This window comes from Callorhinus ursinus, unplaced genomic scaffold (assembly GCF_003265705.2).
Source record: "Callorhinus ursinus isolate GAN/ISIS: 27379988/994484 unplaced genomic scaffold, GSC_fseal_2.0 scaffold15, whole genome shotgun sequence".
Taxonomy (NCBI): Eukaryota; Metazoa; Chordata; class Mammalia; order Carnivora; family Otariidae; genus Callorhinus; species Callorhinus ursinus.
The window spans coordinates 3,169,341-3,185,760 of NW_027397077.1; the positions used below are offsets into that span (position 1 = coordinate 3,169,341).

Here is a 16,420-nt window from a genome sequence, read left to right on the forward strand (position 1 = left end):
GTTTATCCATTCATCATGATGGCAGTAAGCTTTCCTTGACATTTACACCCAGCGATGCACTTTGGAAAGAGAGAGAGACAAAGAAGGCACTCAGCTCCCGTAGGACAGCTCACTCAGGCCATTGAGGCCACAGGTGTCACTGATACCCTTTGGCGATGCTTCGAGAACAGCAGATAGTGAGAGTAACATACACATGTTCCCACCAACTAACTACCCATAAGCATGGAGTTAACGTTTGGTCCTCGGAGGTGACGAGGACAGTCTGTGTCCCATGACAGCAAGGTCCGGGCCTGCCGGATCTCCACTCTGCACCCAGGCTCACCGTGGCCTACTGAGCATATGCTGATACTCAGTAAGTACTTTCTAATCATGGACCGAGAGAATGGTTCGCCAACTTGGAGTCACGCTACAACCAGTACTGTTTTTGGAGCGCCTACACGTTCTTGGTGTGTAAACTCTTTTAAAATCTTTATAACGAGGGGCGCCTGGGTGGCTAAGTCGGTTAAGCATCTGCCTTCGGTTCTGTTCGTGATCCTGGGGTCCTGGGATCGAGTCCCGCATTGGGCTCCCTGTTCAGTGGGGAGTCTGCTTCTTCCTCTCCCTCTGCCGCTCCCCCTGCTTCTGCTCTTTCTCTCTCTCTTTCTCTCAAACAAATAAATAAATAAAATCTTTTAAAAAAATAAAATAAAATCTTTACAACAATACCTAGGAGGAGGTACTGTCATGCTTCCCATTTTGCAGACGAGGAAACTGAGGCCTAGCAATGGCAGGGCCAGTATCTGAACCTGGCTCACTGCCCACCCCCTCTGCCCCGCTGACAGACCCCATTTCTCATTCCATTCTGTAGGAATCACTCCTCGAGCTCAAATGTCGAATATTGCCCTCCGAGTGCAGTCGGCAGGATCAAGTGAGTCTAGAGAGATTTTGCCATCTCATCTGACTAAAGAAGAATGATGGGGGGGGGGCTCCTGAATGAGGTAGAGGTGTGAGTTATAATGAACCTGGGCTCCCGTGGAGCCCCGTCACCACTCTGGTCTTGGATCTATGTTTAGAAGGGCTTGGGGAGCTGCATGAGATGGGGCTGGGGCATTCCTGCAGGAGCCCCTGTCTGTCTGCTGCCTTCTCCACAGGAGAAAGACTCAGGGGGCAGGAAGAGAACCTGAAGCCCCCTCCCCACACCGAAGAACCAGGAACCTTGCACGCACTTCTCTCCGCGCAGTGGCTCCCTCTGAGCCCGCAGGTGCCAGAACTCCCCATTTCAGCCGGGTTGTCAAGGGGGAGGCAGCAATCCCCGAGATACCCCTCCCCCCACATCCCCAACGCCCCCAGAGTGAGCCAGACTCCAAGCAGTGGGAGAGAGGGTGCTTCCAAAAGGTCAGGGATGGGTGCTTCGGCTTATTTTCAAACATCAGCAGTAATACATCCCACTCACCGACCCTGCGTCCATGCCAGGGAGCACCTGTGGGCTCTTCAGAAGGAATCTATCCCAGCTTTCCTGCTGCACCATAGGTATTAGCGTCCCCCTTTTACAGATGAGGAAACTAAACTCATGGGGTGAAATGCTGAGCTCAAATGCAGACTCAGGTAAATCCCTGCTCCTCTGCCTCCTTGGGAGGTGCCTCAGCGCCCCCCCCCCCCCCCCCCGCCGCCCCTCTGTATCTCTCTGCAGACAGGCAAGTCAGGGCTGGTGGGGCGTGTGCGTGCAGGGGAGGAGGTGGCTCTGCAACATCCTGGGTGGAAGGCAGCGGAGAGAGGCCCTCCTGGGCGTTAGCCCCAGCTGTCCAGAGCTCCTCCCGTTTCTCAGGGCTGGCTCTTGAGCAGCCCAGGGTGGAAGCCATGCCTGTGTCTGCCCCCAGGGGCTCTAATCCAGGTGCCGCTTCAGGACCAACCAGGCCAGGGCAGTTGCTGTTTCTTTGCAGGTGCCTACCTGGAGGTGTGCCCAGTAGGAATGCCAGGTCTCAAGGAGGCATGGGGCTCTTAAAAAGAAAAAAGCCCCGGGGGCACCCGGCTGGCTCAGTCAGAAGAGCATGCGACTCTTAATCTCAAGGTCGTGGGTTCGAGCCCCACATTGAGTGTAGAGATTTCTTAAAAATAATAAATAAATAAAACTTAAAAAAACAAAAACAGAATTCAAGAGCCCAAATGCCTATAGTCTTAAAAACAAAACAAAACAAAACAAAACCCTGAAGGTCACAGGGGCCTCTTGGAGTCTGGGCTGGAAGGGGCTTGGAAGGAAACCACAGGAGTACAAGATTCTTGCTTGTAATTAAGTGCAACTGAGTGTTCTGGAGAGCTTGCTGTGGGCACATCTCTAGGACCCCAAGATGGCAAAATTCTGGGATTCTTACTACTCCTGGGGAGGTTACATCCTGTTGTGCCATGGTGGGTTTTGGAGCCACACACTTGGCCTTGATCCTGGTTCCGTTTCTCACCAGTGAAGTAGCCTTGAGCAAGGGATGTAAACTCTCGGAGACTCTCCTTCCTCCTTGTCTCGGGGTGGGAGGTGAGGCTGGGTGCCACTGGTGAGGGAGAGGACACACATCCTGAGTCCTCAGCCCATGGCGGTTACTGCTAGCCTTAATCTTAATTATTTGGCAGAGCAGTTAAAAAAAGTAGGCTTGTCAGGGGTGTCTGGGCGGCTCAGTTGTTAACTATCTGCCTTTTGCTCAGGTCATGATCCCGGGGTTTTGGGACTGAGCCCTGCATCGGGGGTTCCTGCTCAGTGGGGAGTCTGCTTCTCCCTCTCCCTCTGCCCCCACCCCCCTGCTCGTGCTCTCTCTCAAATAAATAAATAAATAAATAAATAAATAAATAAATAAATAAAATCTTTAAAATAAAGTAGGTTTGCTGATAAAATACAGGGTGCCCTGTTAAATTTGAATTTTAGGTGAACAACAAATAATTATTTCGGTACAAGTATATCCCAAATATTGAGTGAGACATACTTATGCTAAAAAATTACTTGCTGTTTATCTGAAAATCAAATTTAACAGGGCACCCTGTATTTTTATTTGCTAATTCTGGCAACTCTAGGGCTTCGGCAAGTTACTTTAACCACTCTGTGCCTTGGTTCCGTTATCTGCAAATCCAAGGAACGCTAGGAACTCCCTCATAGGGTTCTCCTGCGGCTACATGGGAGATTTCTGTATTTAGCACAGAGCCTGGCTGGCTGGCTTAGCAGGTGCTATGCAGTGAGGGGGTAAGCGTGTAAGGGAGTGGCTGGGCCCCGCCTCAGAGTCCCCCCAGCCACCCAAGTTCGGGAACCAAGCAAGTCCTCCTTCAGCGGGAAGGAGGTGTTTATAGCTGGTCAGGGTGCTCGCCTTCTTGTTTGCCGGCTGCCTCCCCTGCCGCACAATGTGCCCCTGCCTTGTACTTACCGCTATAGCCCCGCCACCTTCCTGCCTGGGTCTCTGCCTCTTCCTGCCCTAGACCCCAAACTCTGGGCCCCCTGGCTTGCTAGGAATGTGCCCCCCATCTGGGTCCCCTGTCCCAACCTCCAGCCCAGATTGCATCCATATTTCATTCTCTACCAGACACCACTTCCCACTGCGGAGGGTGCGTGCCCACCCTGTGCCAGGCAGGCCCTGTGCCACGTCTGCTGCGGCCCCATAGGATCCTCTGACGCTGGGTCCGTGCGTCCGTGGAACAGGGCCCTCACTGGAGCGGCCGGAACCCAGTGGTGTTCCCAGTGACGGGGAAGAGAGACACCTCCTGGGTCACAGACAACGGGGAAAGAGGATGGTGTCAGTGACCAGGACAGCGCTTCCCCTATTTCAGGTCTGAGCTAAAGAGGCACGTTTTCGTGGGAAGTTTATAGGTAGCAATGTCTCCCAGAGGTACGTCCCGGTTCTTTTTCTCACCATATCACTTAATCATTTACCCAGAGGGTCAGAAGGGAAGATTTTGAGGTTTGTTTCTTTGGGGTTCAACTTCTTAATTCTTTGTAACACTCCAGTTGGCTTCCGGATGTTTCCCATCATCCCAGCTTCCTGAGCCTCACATTTAGATTTGATGTTATTCTTCGGGGCGATCCGGGTTCCCTACACTTTATATAGCAGATCAAATTCCCATTGGAGGACCATGAAACTCCCAGTGGGTGAATTTGGACAGTCAATATTGCAGAGATACTCCGAACTTGATGGCCATAGTGCCAACCAGGGCTGTGCATGGTTCTCTATCTTGGGAAAATGTCAGACCCTTGGGTTGGATTCAAAAATGAGGGGAAGGCAAACCAACTTCTAAAAAGTGGATAAGAATCTTCACAAAGGAAGATATACGAATGGCCAATAATCACATGAAAAACTCAATCTCATTGGTCATCCAAGAAACGCAAATTAAAACCACAATGAGAAAGTGCTACACATGCATTAAAAGAGCTCAAATTAAGACTGGCAACATGAAATGTTGAGGATGTTGGAGCAATGCGGACTCATATATTGCTGATGGGAGTGTATAATGATACAAAAACTTTGGAAAAAATGGAATTCTTATAATGACAAGCATAAACCTATGCCTACCCTATGACTTCCAATTTTACTTCCAGGTATCATCTGAGAAAAATGAAAACATAGGTTTTCATAGGTCCACACCTGTAAATTTTCATGACAGCTTTAATAAAGTCACTCAAAACTGGAAACAGCTCAGGTGTCCATCAGCTGGATGATGGATGTACTGTGGTCCAGCCATGGAATGGAATCCCGCTCAGCAATAAAAAGAAACAAACCAGTGAAAAGCGCAGCAATGTAGTTGAATCTCACAGATGTTCTGAGCAAAAGTAGACATACACAGAAGAGTCCATAGTATCCTCACACTTATATGAAGTTCTAGAAAAGGGAAAACTGACCAATGGCAAAAGATGGGAACAGTGGTTACTGTGTGTGTGTGTGTGTGTGTGTGTGTGTGTGTTGTGCGTGCATGGGGTGGTTTGGCACGGGGATTATGGCTAAGGTTAGAGACATGAGGGAATTTTTTTTGAGGTGATGGAACTGTTCTGAATCTTAATAGGGTCTGGGTTACGTGGCTGTATTTGTCAAAAGTGATGGTACAACTGTAATCTCGTTGCACATAAATTATACCCCAGACAAAACAGAACAATACAAACCCCTGTATCCTACATAAGTAAATCGATTAAATTAAAAAATAAAAGAGGGGGGAGGAGAACACATTTAAAAAAATTTTTTTAAAGATTTATTTATTTATTGAAGAGAGAGAGCACGAGAGAGAGCAGGGGGAGGAGCAGAGGGAGAGGGAGAAGCAGACTCCGTTCTGAGTGCAGAGCCGGACGCGGGGCCTGATCCCATGACCCCGAGACCATGACCTGAGCCGAAATCAAGAGTCAGACATATAACCGACTGAGCCACCCAGGCGCCCCCAGAACACATTTTAAAATCTCTTCCCTTCAAGTTGGATGCGGGGTATGGGCTCACCCTATTCTGATGGCGAAGCCTCACGTTACAGTCTCCGTAGAAATTCTTGTCAATCCTGTTTTACAGATGAGACAGCTGGGGTTCAGAAGGATTAACTAACCTCCCAGAGTCATCAGCGGAGTGTTTGTTCCCGTCCTGACCCACATCTGTCTGGCTTCTATAACCCCCGCCCGGCCTCGTGCCTGGACTCCCATGCCAGGGGCTGCGTATGCATACCCCAAGGTGCCCAGAAAGAAATAGATTTTACTCTTTGATGATAAAGTGAAATAATTACATTTTATGAAGGCAAACAGACTGTGGTGTAGCAAACAAATTTTGCATAATTTTTTAAAATAAAAAATGATATTTTAAAAAACTCCCCCTTGCAAAAGGTGGGCAGTATTAGGTAACAACAGAGGCCCTGGGGGGTGGGGTGAGGGAGGCATTCTCCATTGTGGCCATAGAGACTTTTGTGGATGAGTTTGAGAACAAATTTGCTGCTTCATTATTCCATCATGCCAGTGTGTCTGGCCAGCAGCTCCTATCTCTGTTGGTCTGCACTGCTCACTGAGCAAGCAGGCTCTAGGCTGATGCTCAGGGTCATGCACACCTGACTGGGAGCTGGTGCCTGCCCTTGATGTGGCTCGATCTGCTGTGTTCCCTGGTTAATCTACCAGCTAGACAGACGGACAAGGACACCTAGCTTCTAAACATGCTGCATAAACTTTAAGATTATATCGTGGGATTGGCGCGCCTGGCTGGTTCAGTTGGTGGAGCGTGAGACTCTTGATCTTGGGGTTGTACGTTTGAGCCCCATGTTGTGTGTAGAGATGACTTAAAAATAAGATCTTAAAAAAAAAGATCTTATCGTAGGATCTATCAACTCAGAGACGCAGAGCTCTGAGTATCGTCGTGTGCAGGAGATTTTTAGGGAAGGATCAGATGTTTTCCCTGGCCTTTATTGTTTATCAAATGCTGTATGCAAATACTATTTTCCACCTGCTTCTAGCTCTTTGCCTGATGATACGACTCCTCAGTCATTTGAACCTTGGAAATGGTATAGAGCATGCTGCAGACTACAGCAAAGGACCCATGGGCTTGTTTTTGTACAACCTGTGAGCTGAGAATAATTTTTGCATTTTGAATGGGTGAAAAAAAATAAAAAGAATTCACGGGGCGGCTGGGTGGTTCAGTTATTAAGCATCAGCCTTTGGCTCAGGTCATGATCCCAGGGTCCTGGGATCGAACCCTGCATCAGGCTCCTTCTCAGCAAGAGGCCTGCTTCTCCCTCTCCTACTCCCCCTGCTTGTGTTCCCTCTCTCGCTGTGTCTCTCTCTGTCAAATAAATAAAAATAAAATCTTAAAAAACAGAAGAAAAATAATTCGTAAAGTGAAATTTATATGAAATTAACATTTCCCTGTCCCTGGATAAAGGTTTCCTAGAACAGAGCCACACTCATCTGTTTACATGGGATTTATGGCTGCTTTTGAGCTACAACGGCGAGCTGAGTAGTGAGAGGCTGTCTGGTCCACAAAGCTGAAAATATTCACTGCTTGGCCCTTTCCAGAAAAAGGTTGCCAACCCCGGCGGTAGAACAGAAGCATGTTGCCCAGAGCCCGTCAGGACTCTGTAGGGAGACAGAATTACCCGGGACGATCTCTAGGGGGAGCTGTCTCTCTTCTTCCAGCTGAGTGTGGACGGTGCGCGCAGATTCGACTTCCCCTGGTGATAGCCACACTGTATCTAACACTAAGGCTAAAGCTAATACTAGTACTAAATCTAGGACTCCCCTTGTAACGCGGGGGCTGGGGAGTCAGGACTTGAACGCAGAGGCAGAGGCAGGTACGTCAGACTTCCCCAGGGAGCGCCAGCACGACAGAACCAGCTCTACCTCCCTCGGCACAAGTAAGCAGGACCCCCGGAGGCAAGGCCAACCAGCCAGACCTCACTTGAGACTGGCAAAGGCCCGGAGGTCAGCACACAAGTGGGACAGGGAGTTTGGGGTTCAACAAGCTGAGCTTCATCCCTGCCCCCCCCCCGACCCTGCCAATCCTGGGATGGGACTCAGGGGCAAGGTGAGGAGTACAGTGAATCCTGTGGGTGCTCCTGCCGTGTTCCCTTGACGCGCCTGTGCATCTGTCCCCCAGCTGTTGGGAGGGTGGGCTGCTAACATCTCTAGGCTGCCTCCTTCTCTGGAGAACTGGGCCCAGCTGAGTGGGGGCTGCCGGTGAGGCTGCGTAGCCCCTGCACCCAGACCTTGGCCAGTGATTGTGGCAAATGGGAACACAAAAGACCAGGGCGGTGCCTTAAGGTGGGGCACCACGGTGGTACAATTCCTGCCCCAGAGCTCCCATGGCATCAGGCCACAGCTGACCCCAGCTGAGACCGCATCTTCACTTTGCTCCGGCCCCTGCCCCGTTCTGCTTCTCTCGTTCCCCTTCTCCAGAGAGCACCCCACAATAAATCCCCCATGTGAGTCTCTACACCTCAGGCTCGACTTCTGGGGGGGCCCAATCCTGGACAAGATTCATCAGGATCCAGTTATCGTGAGTGGTGCTGAATACATTTTGACGTACGATGGTTCCTGTCTTTGGCTGATTCGCCTGCCTCTGGCTTGGATCTAGGTTCTCTCTCTGGGTCTTCTGTCTTCGGCACCTGCCCCTGCAATAGGGCATCTGTGTGTGGTTTGACTTGGCCGTTTGGAGCTGTGACAGCTTTTGGGGCAGCATTCTACAGGAGTAATATCCTTCCTGCTTATTGACTCTCAGAATTCATTTTTGCACCAAAGACATCAAATAAACCCAGACAATACATGGCGGCTCTGTGGTTATGACCCGAGGAGGTGAATCACATTGTTCATCCTCGAAAGTTGTGTTCCTTATCAGCCTCATCTGGAACCTCAGACACAAAGCGGACACATTGCTCCAGGGGAGGTGAGAAGTTTGGTCTGGCTTTGATGTGTGTCTAGAGATGATAAACTTGGGATGAGAAAGATAGAAGACCCCTTTCCCCCAACACACACACACTCCCTGTCTCCATCAGGCCTCTGGCCCTTGGATAGGTTTCAATATCCTGTACGGCCGATTTCTGCCCCACATGTTGGGAATCAGCCTTTATATACCAGGTATCCCAGGGTTAAAATAGAGCAGATGCATTTCGCCACCTGTCAATAAATATTAGCCACGGTCCCTTGTGGGTGCTGGCTTTGTGGCTGATTGATATTGATCATTTATCTTACGAAGGGTATTCTCTTCTTTTTCTATGGTGTAACACTTGATTAATAAAGAAAAGTTTTAAAACAGTTAAGTACAGTGTAATTCCAGTTTTTAATATAAATAATTAGTCATGGACACACGTACATGGGCAAAAATAGGCTGGAGGTATTTGTGCCAAAATGCTTGCAGGGCATATTTTTGGGGAGTCGAAAGATGAGCTCTCTTTCTGTTCTTTTTTATTTATCAACGTTTCTGATCCTTCTACCATGGCTATACATGATCTGTGATCAAACAAGGGTGCAAAGATGATGCTCTGTAGCAAAGTGTCCTTTCTGAGACGTGTTAACCAACACAAGCACCCTCTTGGGGAGGTGGTGACAGCTAGGTGTGGGCACCTTGGGCTGTGCCTCTCAGGCTGGGTAGAGACGCCTTTTGGAACTTGGTGATTCGAGCCTTTCAGGGCTGAAAGGGAGAACTATTTGGGGCCAGGGGACAGCTGATGGAGCCTTCCCCTCGGGGGTCGCTCTTGCAGGAGGGAAGCCAGCGGGACCTGCTCCCAACTTGTTCCCAGGTGCTCCAGCCAAGGGCCATCCCTGGGTTGGTCCCCAGAATGTCCTTCCTACTCTCCATCCTTCACCTGCCTCAGGCTATGGCCCCAGGCCACCCACTCCGTTTTTATGTTATGGGGTCTTTTACTTTGTGTGTGTGTATGGGAGGGGGATGGGATGTGGTGGGGGGGATCATCTTTCTGTTGCTACAGCTGATGCACTTAATTTTCTTTTTCTTTCCTCCTCTTATTTGTTTTTCTGCTACTTCTCCTTACCACTCCCGTCCCAAATAACCATTACAAATAATATTATTGTTGCCACTGCGTGGTCTCCTCCAGCAGCTGCAGAGTTTTCTAGGAACATGGGAGGTGATGTATGTATGATACAATGTATAATTAAAGCCTGTGGTCAGAAAATCAGCATCTTTCTTCCTGGAAGAGCCACAGAATTTAACCCGAACCAGAGCACACCTATGATCATAAAATATTCTGAAATAAGATTCCAAGGTACTCCAATGATAAAATCCTATTCTAGATCATGACAGAGCATACATGATGACTTTTAAGTCCAGAATGGCTAGCGTACAAGGAAGGAAACCCAAGAGGTGGGCTGGAATTCACGATCGGATCCTTGGGCATAGAACCACTGTGTTCCCACTGCTGGGGAACGGCCGGAACTCAGAGAAGCTGCCTCACAGCCATGGAATGGGGGCTCCTTAAAGTTCCGAACGGGGTTCAAACCTGCAGGCCAGGGGTCGAAACTGGGAGGGGTGGAGAGCTAAGTGGTCAACTATCTTGCTGCCCTTCCATCCCGTGCGCAGCAGACCTCAGGAAGTCTGACGCAAGTGCTCAGGAGCCCAGCAAGGACACTGGTCACAGAGCAAAAAAGTGGGTCCTCGTGGGCACCCCAAATGGAGGCAGGTTTTTCCTCGAGTGCCAGGAAAGCTTAGTGAGAGACAATTTGTATGCAGAGTCCAAATGGGGTCTTTGGGGTCATCAAGATATGAATTATTTTGATTTTCGTCACTGCTCCTATGCAAGCGCAGAAAATCACATGTCCTCAGCAGCACAGAAGTTCACCCCGGGACTTTAGGAGATAGTTCTGGGAATACTCAGGCAGTGGGAACACCAGGAAAATGCTAAGGGCACAGAAAGGAGAGAGCTTTAATTGTCCTGGGTGTGCAGCGGGCATGCCCCTTGTCCTTAGGGGGACCACAGGGAATCCTCACCCTCCTCGAAACACGCTTGGACCCGGTCCTGTCCAGGGCGCAACAGAAATTGCTGAATGTCAGTGCTGGCGTGGGCGATGCCAAGGCTGGGCTGATAGCTGGAAGAGAGGGATGAGAGAAAAAGGGGCTTCTCAGGAGGCAGATAAAGGAGAAGGAGGCTGTGGACCATAAGGAGTCTGCTGCTCGGAGAACCCCTGTCTTTGGAGCAAACCTCAGGAGCTGAGCAGGGACGAGCTTGCCAGGTGGGGAGTGGAAGACGTTACTCAGAGCTGATGCAAGGGTGTAGGCCCAGAGAAGAGTGGATTCTTGAAAATTTCTGAGAGCTAGAGACCAGTAGGAATCTTGTCCTCAGGGTAGGGCCCAGGGAAGACAGAGAGTAACAGAACAAGAAGTCCCAGAGACCAAGACCTGGCAAGGAAGATCTGGGGGACGCTGGGGTTTGCGGATGCTGAGTATGAGCTGACTTGGTGGAGCAATTTGCCCTAAAACTGAAGACCGAGCAGGGAAGAGCCAGGAAGAGAAGGCGATGCCTGCTCAGCGCCTGCCCACAGCGGGTCAGTAGGAAGCCTGTGTTCTGTTTCCCTGGTGCTCCCGGAGCCGTCCTCCCACGTTGCCGCCCAGAAGGTCAAGTAGCACCGGGAGAGATGCCCCAGGACAGGTGCAGCAGAGCCAGGAAAGCCCTAGGCACAGTCTCTCGAGGATTGCCCTGGGGTGGAAGTGGGGGGCAACAGAAGGGCCACCAGCAAGAGACCAGGCAGGGGACGGCTCCCCGAGCTCCCAGGACAAGGTGCGAGGTGTGTACCACAGCAGCCGGCCCACAGCAACCTGGGTGGGTCTGGGGCTCTGGTCTCTGCCCTCCCCATCCTCTCCTTGGTGACGTTCCCAGGGAAAGGCTTGGCCATGCACTTGATGTCAGTGCTTGCCCTTGACATTCCCAGTCCCTGTAACTTTAAACCTCTCCTAGCTGGGAAATGGATGATTTCTCCCCAGTGAAAGGAAAGAAATGGCACAGTGAAGCCCAGCCCCCTTCTTGCCCCGAATGTCAGTGAATTAGCCATTTCTGTGCAGTGGGGGAGGGGCTAGGCCAGGAGAGAGGGGGTGCCTGCTCTGACCTCTCCATTCCTTTCCCCCCGTTTGCATTCTAACTGTTCTCCCGCCTTGCTCCTTAGATGACTCCTACATCACGGGATCCAGAGTGCACCTCTGTCCAAATCTTCCAGATTGAATTCTTTGGGGACCCACTTTGCCCAAACATTGGAACAGCCACCAGGCTGATAAATCTCCTTCACTTATAAAATCCCTAGGAGCCGTCCAGGTGCCAGTGTGGGCAGGTGATATGGGGATCACTGGAGGAGAGTCTCAGGATGGCACTCCTGGGGTGAACCCTTTGTCTACTCAGCAAGTCCTGGAATTCTTCTAGGTGGCCTGTGGCTCACAGTGGTATTGGGTGTCAATGCTGTTCCTGCTGCCAGGTTCTCCTCTCCTCTGGGGACTGGAAACACGACCTCCTTGGCTCCTCTGTCTTTGGGTGGGGCCATATGACTTGTTCCAGTCAAGGAGTGGACAGGATGTGACTTCTCGGCTAGAGCCTTGAATCACCTGTGTGAGATCCTCCAGAGTTTCCTTCCTCCTAACTAGGTGATGTGGCCACATTGTCAGGTCAAAGTCACGCTCAACCTGGATCCCTGAGTGATTCCAGAGGGCAGAACTGCTGCCAACTTTGGCCACGTGGCATAAGCAAGGAATATGTTTTTCTGGTGTTGACAAGATGTCGGATGGTAGAGTACTGCAGTATCACCCAGCGTATCCTGACTGATGCCATCATTTGAGAGGGAAGAACAGACTTTCTTTTGACATGGGTATCAACGAGGCGTGATGATTTTTTTTTAAAGATTTTATTTTTTGTCAGAGAGCATGCACACAAGCAAGCAGGGGGAGCAGCAGAGGGAGAGGGAGAAGCAGGCTCCCCGCTGAGCCAGGAGCCGGATGTGGGGCTCAATCCCAGGACCCCGGGGTCATGACCCGAGCTGACCCAGGCGTCCCTGAGGTGTGATGATTAAACAAGCATTGGCATTAGGGGATACTGCCCTTATCACTGCTGATTGTGGATATTACAGAACTACCCAAGTGGAAGAGAAAAAGTAGAAATGTGGGATCTGGGTAAAAGCATACAAATGACAATCACTATGAGATCTCCTCTGAGGTTTCTTGTTCCTAATGACGAGGAGGCCGGAACAATTCTGCATCTCATTAGGTAAATTGCCCATCACTGGTTTGGGTTCCCGAAGACTCTAGGGCTATGAGCTAGATAGAGATCAGTGAGCAGGAGGTTTGTTAGGGAGTGCTCCTGGATTAACAGCCCTCAGGAGGGAAGGGGTGGGAGGAGGCAGGAGTGGGCAGAGGGAGAAGCCAAGCCTCCCTGGAGTCTCAATGGAAGACTCAGCCAAGGCTGGGAGGAGTTCTGAAGGTGGGAAGACCCTTTCAGAGCTCTCCCTAAAGGGCGGGGTGTTTATGTTGATTGGTCACTGGACACGGTGCCCCAGGAAGGGGGTGTGGCTTTGGACCTGGTGGCTCTCATCAGCTGCCGCAGGCCCTAGGGGCACCAGGGTGTTTGGCTCCAGCCCAGGGGCGGCTCGCATGATAAACGTAGAGAACTCAGTAAGGCAGCCTACAGCAGTGGCCTGGATTTTGGAGGGTGGGTATGCATCCTCCTCAGGGGTAAAACTCTCGCTCAGGAGAAGCAAAAGTAACTGGGAGTGATGATTTATCCTGGGGACTTAGCTGTGTCACTAGCAGCTCAAAGCTGCCTGCAGGAGGCTTGAAGAATGGGCTGGAATCTGGGGTTTGGTACGCACGCACACAAACTGACTGGCCTGTAGTAAAATTCATACTTAAGACGTGTTTCACTACTGAGATGATGCAAGCCAAAATCGCCAGAGGGCACAGACCCCACTGCTGCACCTGCTGGGCCCGACTGACTCTGCCGGGTGGGCAATTCCACCTAAACAGGGACCAAAAGGACACTGGCTCCCTCCTTACTTTGTAGCCTCCTGCTTGGGGTTCTGGCTCTCAGAGAGCAGCCAAAGTCAGCATAAAAAGGAATCAACCAGTCCGTTGGTTTTATATATGCAGAATAGGTATGTGTGTGTACACATACATGAGGACTCCATGAGCAGTTCTGAAAATGTCCCTTTAGGAAGGTCTATTGTTGCAATAGATACTGTTTTTTAAAGATTTGATTGATTGATTGATTGATTGATTGATTTGACAGAGAGAGACACAGTGAGAGAGGGAACACAAGCAGGGGGAGTGGGAGAGGGAGAAGCAGGCTTCCCGCCGAGCAGGGGGCCCGATGTGGGGCTCAATCCCAGGACCCTGGGATCATGACCTGAGCCGAAGGCAGACGCTTAACAACTGAGCCACCCAGGCACCCCGCAGCAATAGATTTTGATATTCCAAGCCCACCCTAAGAAAGTATTCATTAGGGCCCATCGTAGGTACGTATGCATGTATGCATATATAGTATGTGCAAATATTATACACATACAAATATATATATTTTTTCTATTAAGTGCCTGAGTGACTCATTTAAAATTAATGCTCTCTGGTTCTTTGGGCATATGGCTGCACGGAATCTGACAGTGATGGGGTGGCGGAGGTTGGGGGGTGGCCACAGGAGCAGACCTTGAGTGGCTAGCTCCTAATTCTGGGAAAGGAAGTTTTTGGTGATGAAAAAATACCAGTTAGGAAGGCAGAAGACCAAGACTTGTAGTTGTGTGATGGTAGACAAAATGCTAAAACCTCTTCAGCCCTCAGTTTCTATCTTGGGAAAAAGCAGGGAGAATGAGTGTGTGTGTGTGTGTGTGTGTGTGTGCGTGCGTGTGCGCATGAGTGTGTGTGTGTTGTACCAGGAATACTTAATGTGCCTTCCAGAATTACAAATACTGTGATCATAGGAAAATTGACCAAGGTTAGCAGCTATTGGTTTTCTCCTGCTAGATACCGCAGGGCTGGAAAAGAATGCAGCTCACCAACCACCTTGCTTTGGAGCATAAGAAGATATACCGTGACTTGCAAGGCTAGCAGGTTTGCATTACATTGAACTTCAATGTCTGGACGGGGAGGAGGGGAGGGCCATCACCCTCCCCTCCTCCTCTCTCATGGCTGGCCTCTGCTAGAGATAGCCCTGGATTCCAAAGAGCCAGATGGGCAGTTGAAGGTGCAGGGCAATGACCCAACCTCTCCTTCAGCTTCCTGTGGAACAGGGGTCTCAGATCTTTGATATCATAGAGACATGCCAAGATAAAAGGAGGCTACGCGTTTTGGAGGTTCCCTTCTGCTAGCGCACAGCAGTTCTCAAACTTGAAACGCATCAGGATCTCTTGGAGTGCTGGCTAAAACATAGATTGCTGGGCCCTGCCCAGAGTTTCTGGTTCACTTGGTCCTGGATGAGGCCTCAGTTTTGCGTCTCTAACCAGTTAACTGCTGCTGCTGCTGTTGCTGGTCCAGGGACCCCACTCTGAGAACTACAGCTCTAGGACAATGTCAAGTATTCACTCAAAAATGGGGAGGAAATAGAGCAAGGGAAAGTAGCTTTTAATATCTTTTTAAGAGGCTTTTAAAATGGTTTTTATACTGAGTCAATTTAAGGACTTTTCATTTATTCTTCTTCTGAAAACTGGGAAAAATCTGAAACTACTGCCCAGCAGATATCATACCATGGAAACCAGGAGTGAGGAAAGCCTTGTGATCGTGAACTATTTAGCCACTAGGAATTGACCTTAAAAAAAAAAAAATCTATTAATGCCAAAATAATAACGCAGGTTTTAAAACTAGCTTTTGAAATGTGCTCATAGGCTGACACTTACACACATGAAAAGGAAATCGACATGTTTTTTAAAATGGGTCATTTCCATGAAAGATACCTGGCTCGGGAATTACTGATTTTACTGTTTTGGCATTTTACTGGGTGTTTCACAGACTGTGAGGCAGGGGACAAAAAGACAAATGACATAAAACCCTGTATGCCACCGTGACAAATGTCAGTGAGGCTAAGGGGGGTTGGCAGGGTGGGGCTGGGTGGTTGCTGGAAGGCAGCCTGGTGAGCCCTAAAACAGTTACCATCAGGGTAAGTAATATAGTTTCCATCTCCTGCCTGTCCTAGACAGGCAAGGGGAGACAGATTGCACTAGCCCCTCTGTAACTCTGGAGCATCCCTCCCTCACATTTCGGGGCAACACCTTGTAATTCTTGGATTCCTTTTCCTAGATCAAATAAAGAAAAAAGCTACATACGCATCTCTGGAGGAAAATGTCTGTATTAAAAGCCAAAAAAAACCACATTAGTACAAGAAACGCCCACCAGGCCACGTCACGGGATAGATCGACTTGGAAAAGGTTCATAAAGTTCATTTTTAGCGGTAACAATATGTGGGTGTGAAATCCTTCCCATGCCCCCTCCCCTTTTAAATAAATTAAAAAACAACTAACTTCAAATACTATGTTTGGATACAAAGAGCTTCTCTTACTACAGCAATAGCAATTTGATTTTTTTTTTTACTAAAACTTTCATTTAAAACAGTTATTAAATATATAAAACAAATACACAGGATTTGGTCATTTTCTGCCATGAATGTAGGGCACGTGGGTGCGGGGAGGGAGGAGCGCAGGGGGATACAATAGAGGGGAAAGGGCCCCGTTTCCCTCCTCTCTGTCTTCCTAGCTGCGGATCCCACCCTGCGGGCGCAAGGACTGCCACCTGCCTTCCGGAACGACGCGCGGCACGCAGGTCGCTGGGCAAAGCCGCTGGGGCCCCTCCGGCGGCCCCCTCCCCGGAGGAAGAACTAACGGTCACCACAGCACGAAGCACACCGGCCGAGTCTCCCGGCGGGAAAGGCACCCGAGAGCGCGGCCACAGGGCGGACGCGGGGAGGAGCGGGCCGGGTCACTTGGCCGCCGCCCCCGAGGTGACGGCCGCGGCGGCGGCGGCGGCCGCGGCGGCGGCGGCGGCGGCGGCGGTGGTCC

General features: G+C 50.1%; 1 protein-coding gene across 1 annotated transcript in view; it reads right to left on the bottom strand.

Annotated features, from left to right (window-relative positions):
- Nucleotides 1–15,696: 15,696 nt before the first annotated feature.
- The window catches only part of TMEM158 (transmembrane protein 158), a 2,132-nt gene continuing 1,408 nt past the window's right edge, over nucleotides 15,697–16,420 (bottom strand). The window contains exon 2 of the mRNA XM_073901752.1: nucleotides 15,697–16,420. This exon is cut by the window's right edge and continues 41 nt beyond it. Coding sequence (XP_073757853.1) covers nucleotides 16,341–16,420 — 80 coding nt within the window. The 3' untranslated portion in view covers nucleotides 15,697–16,340.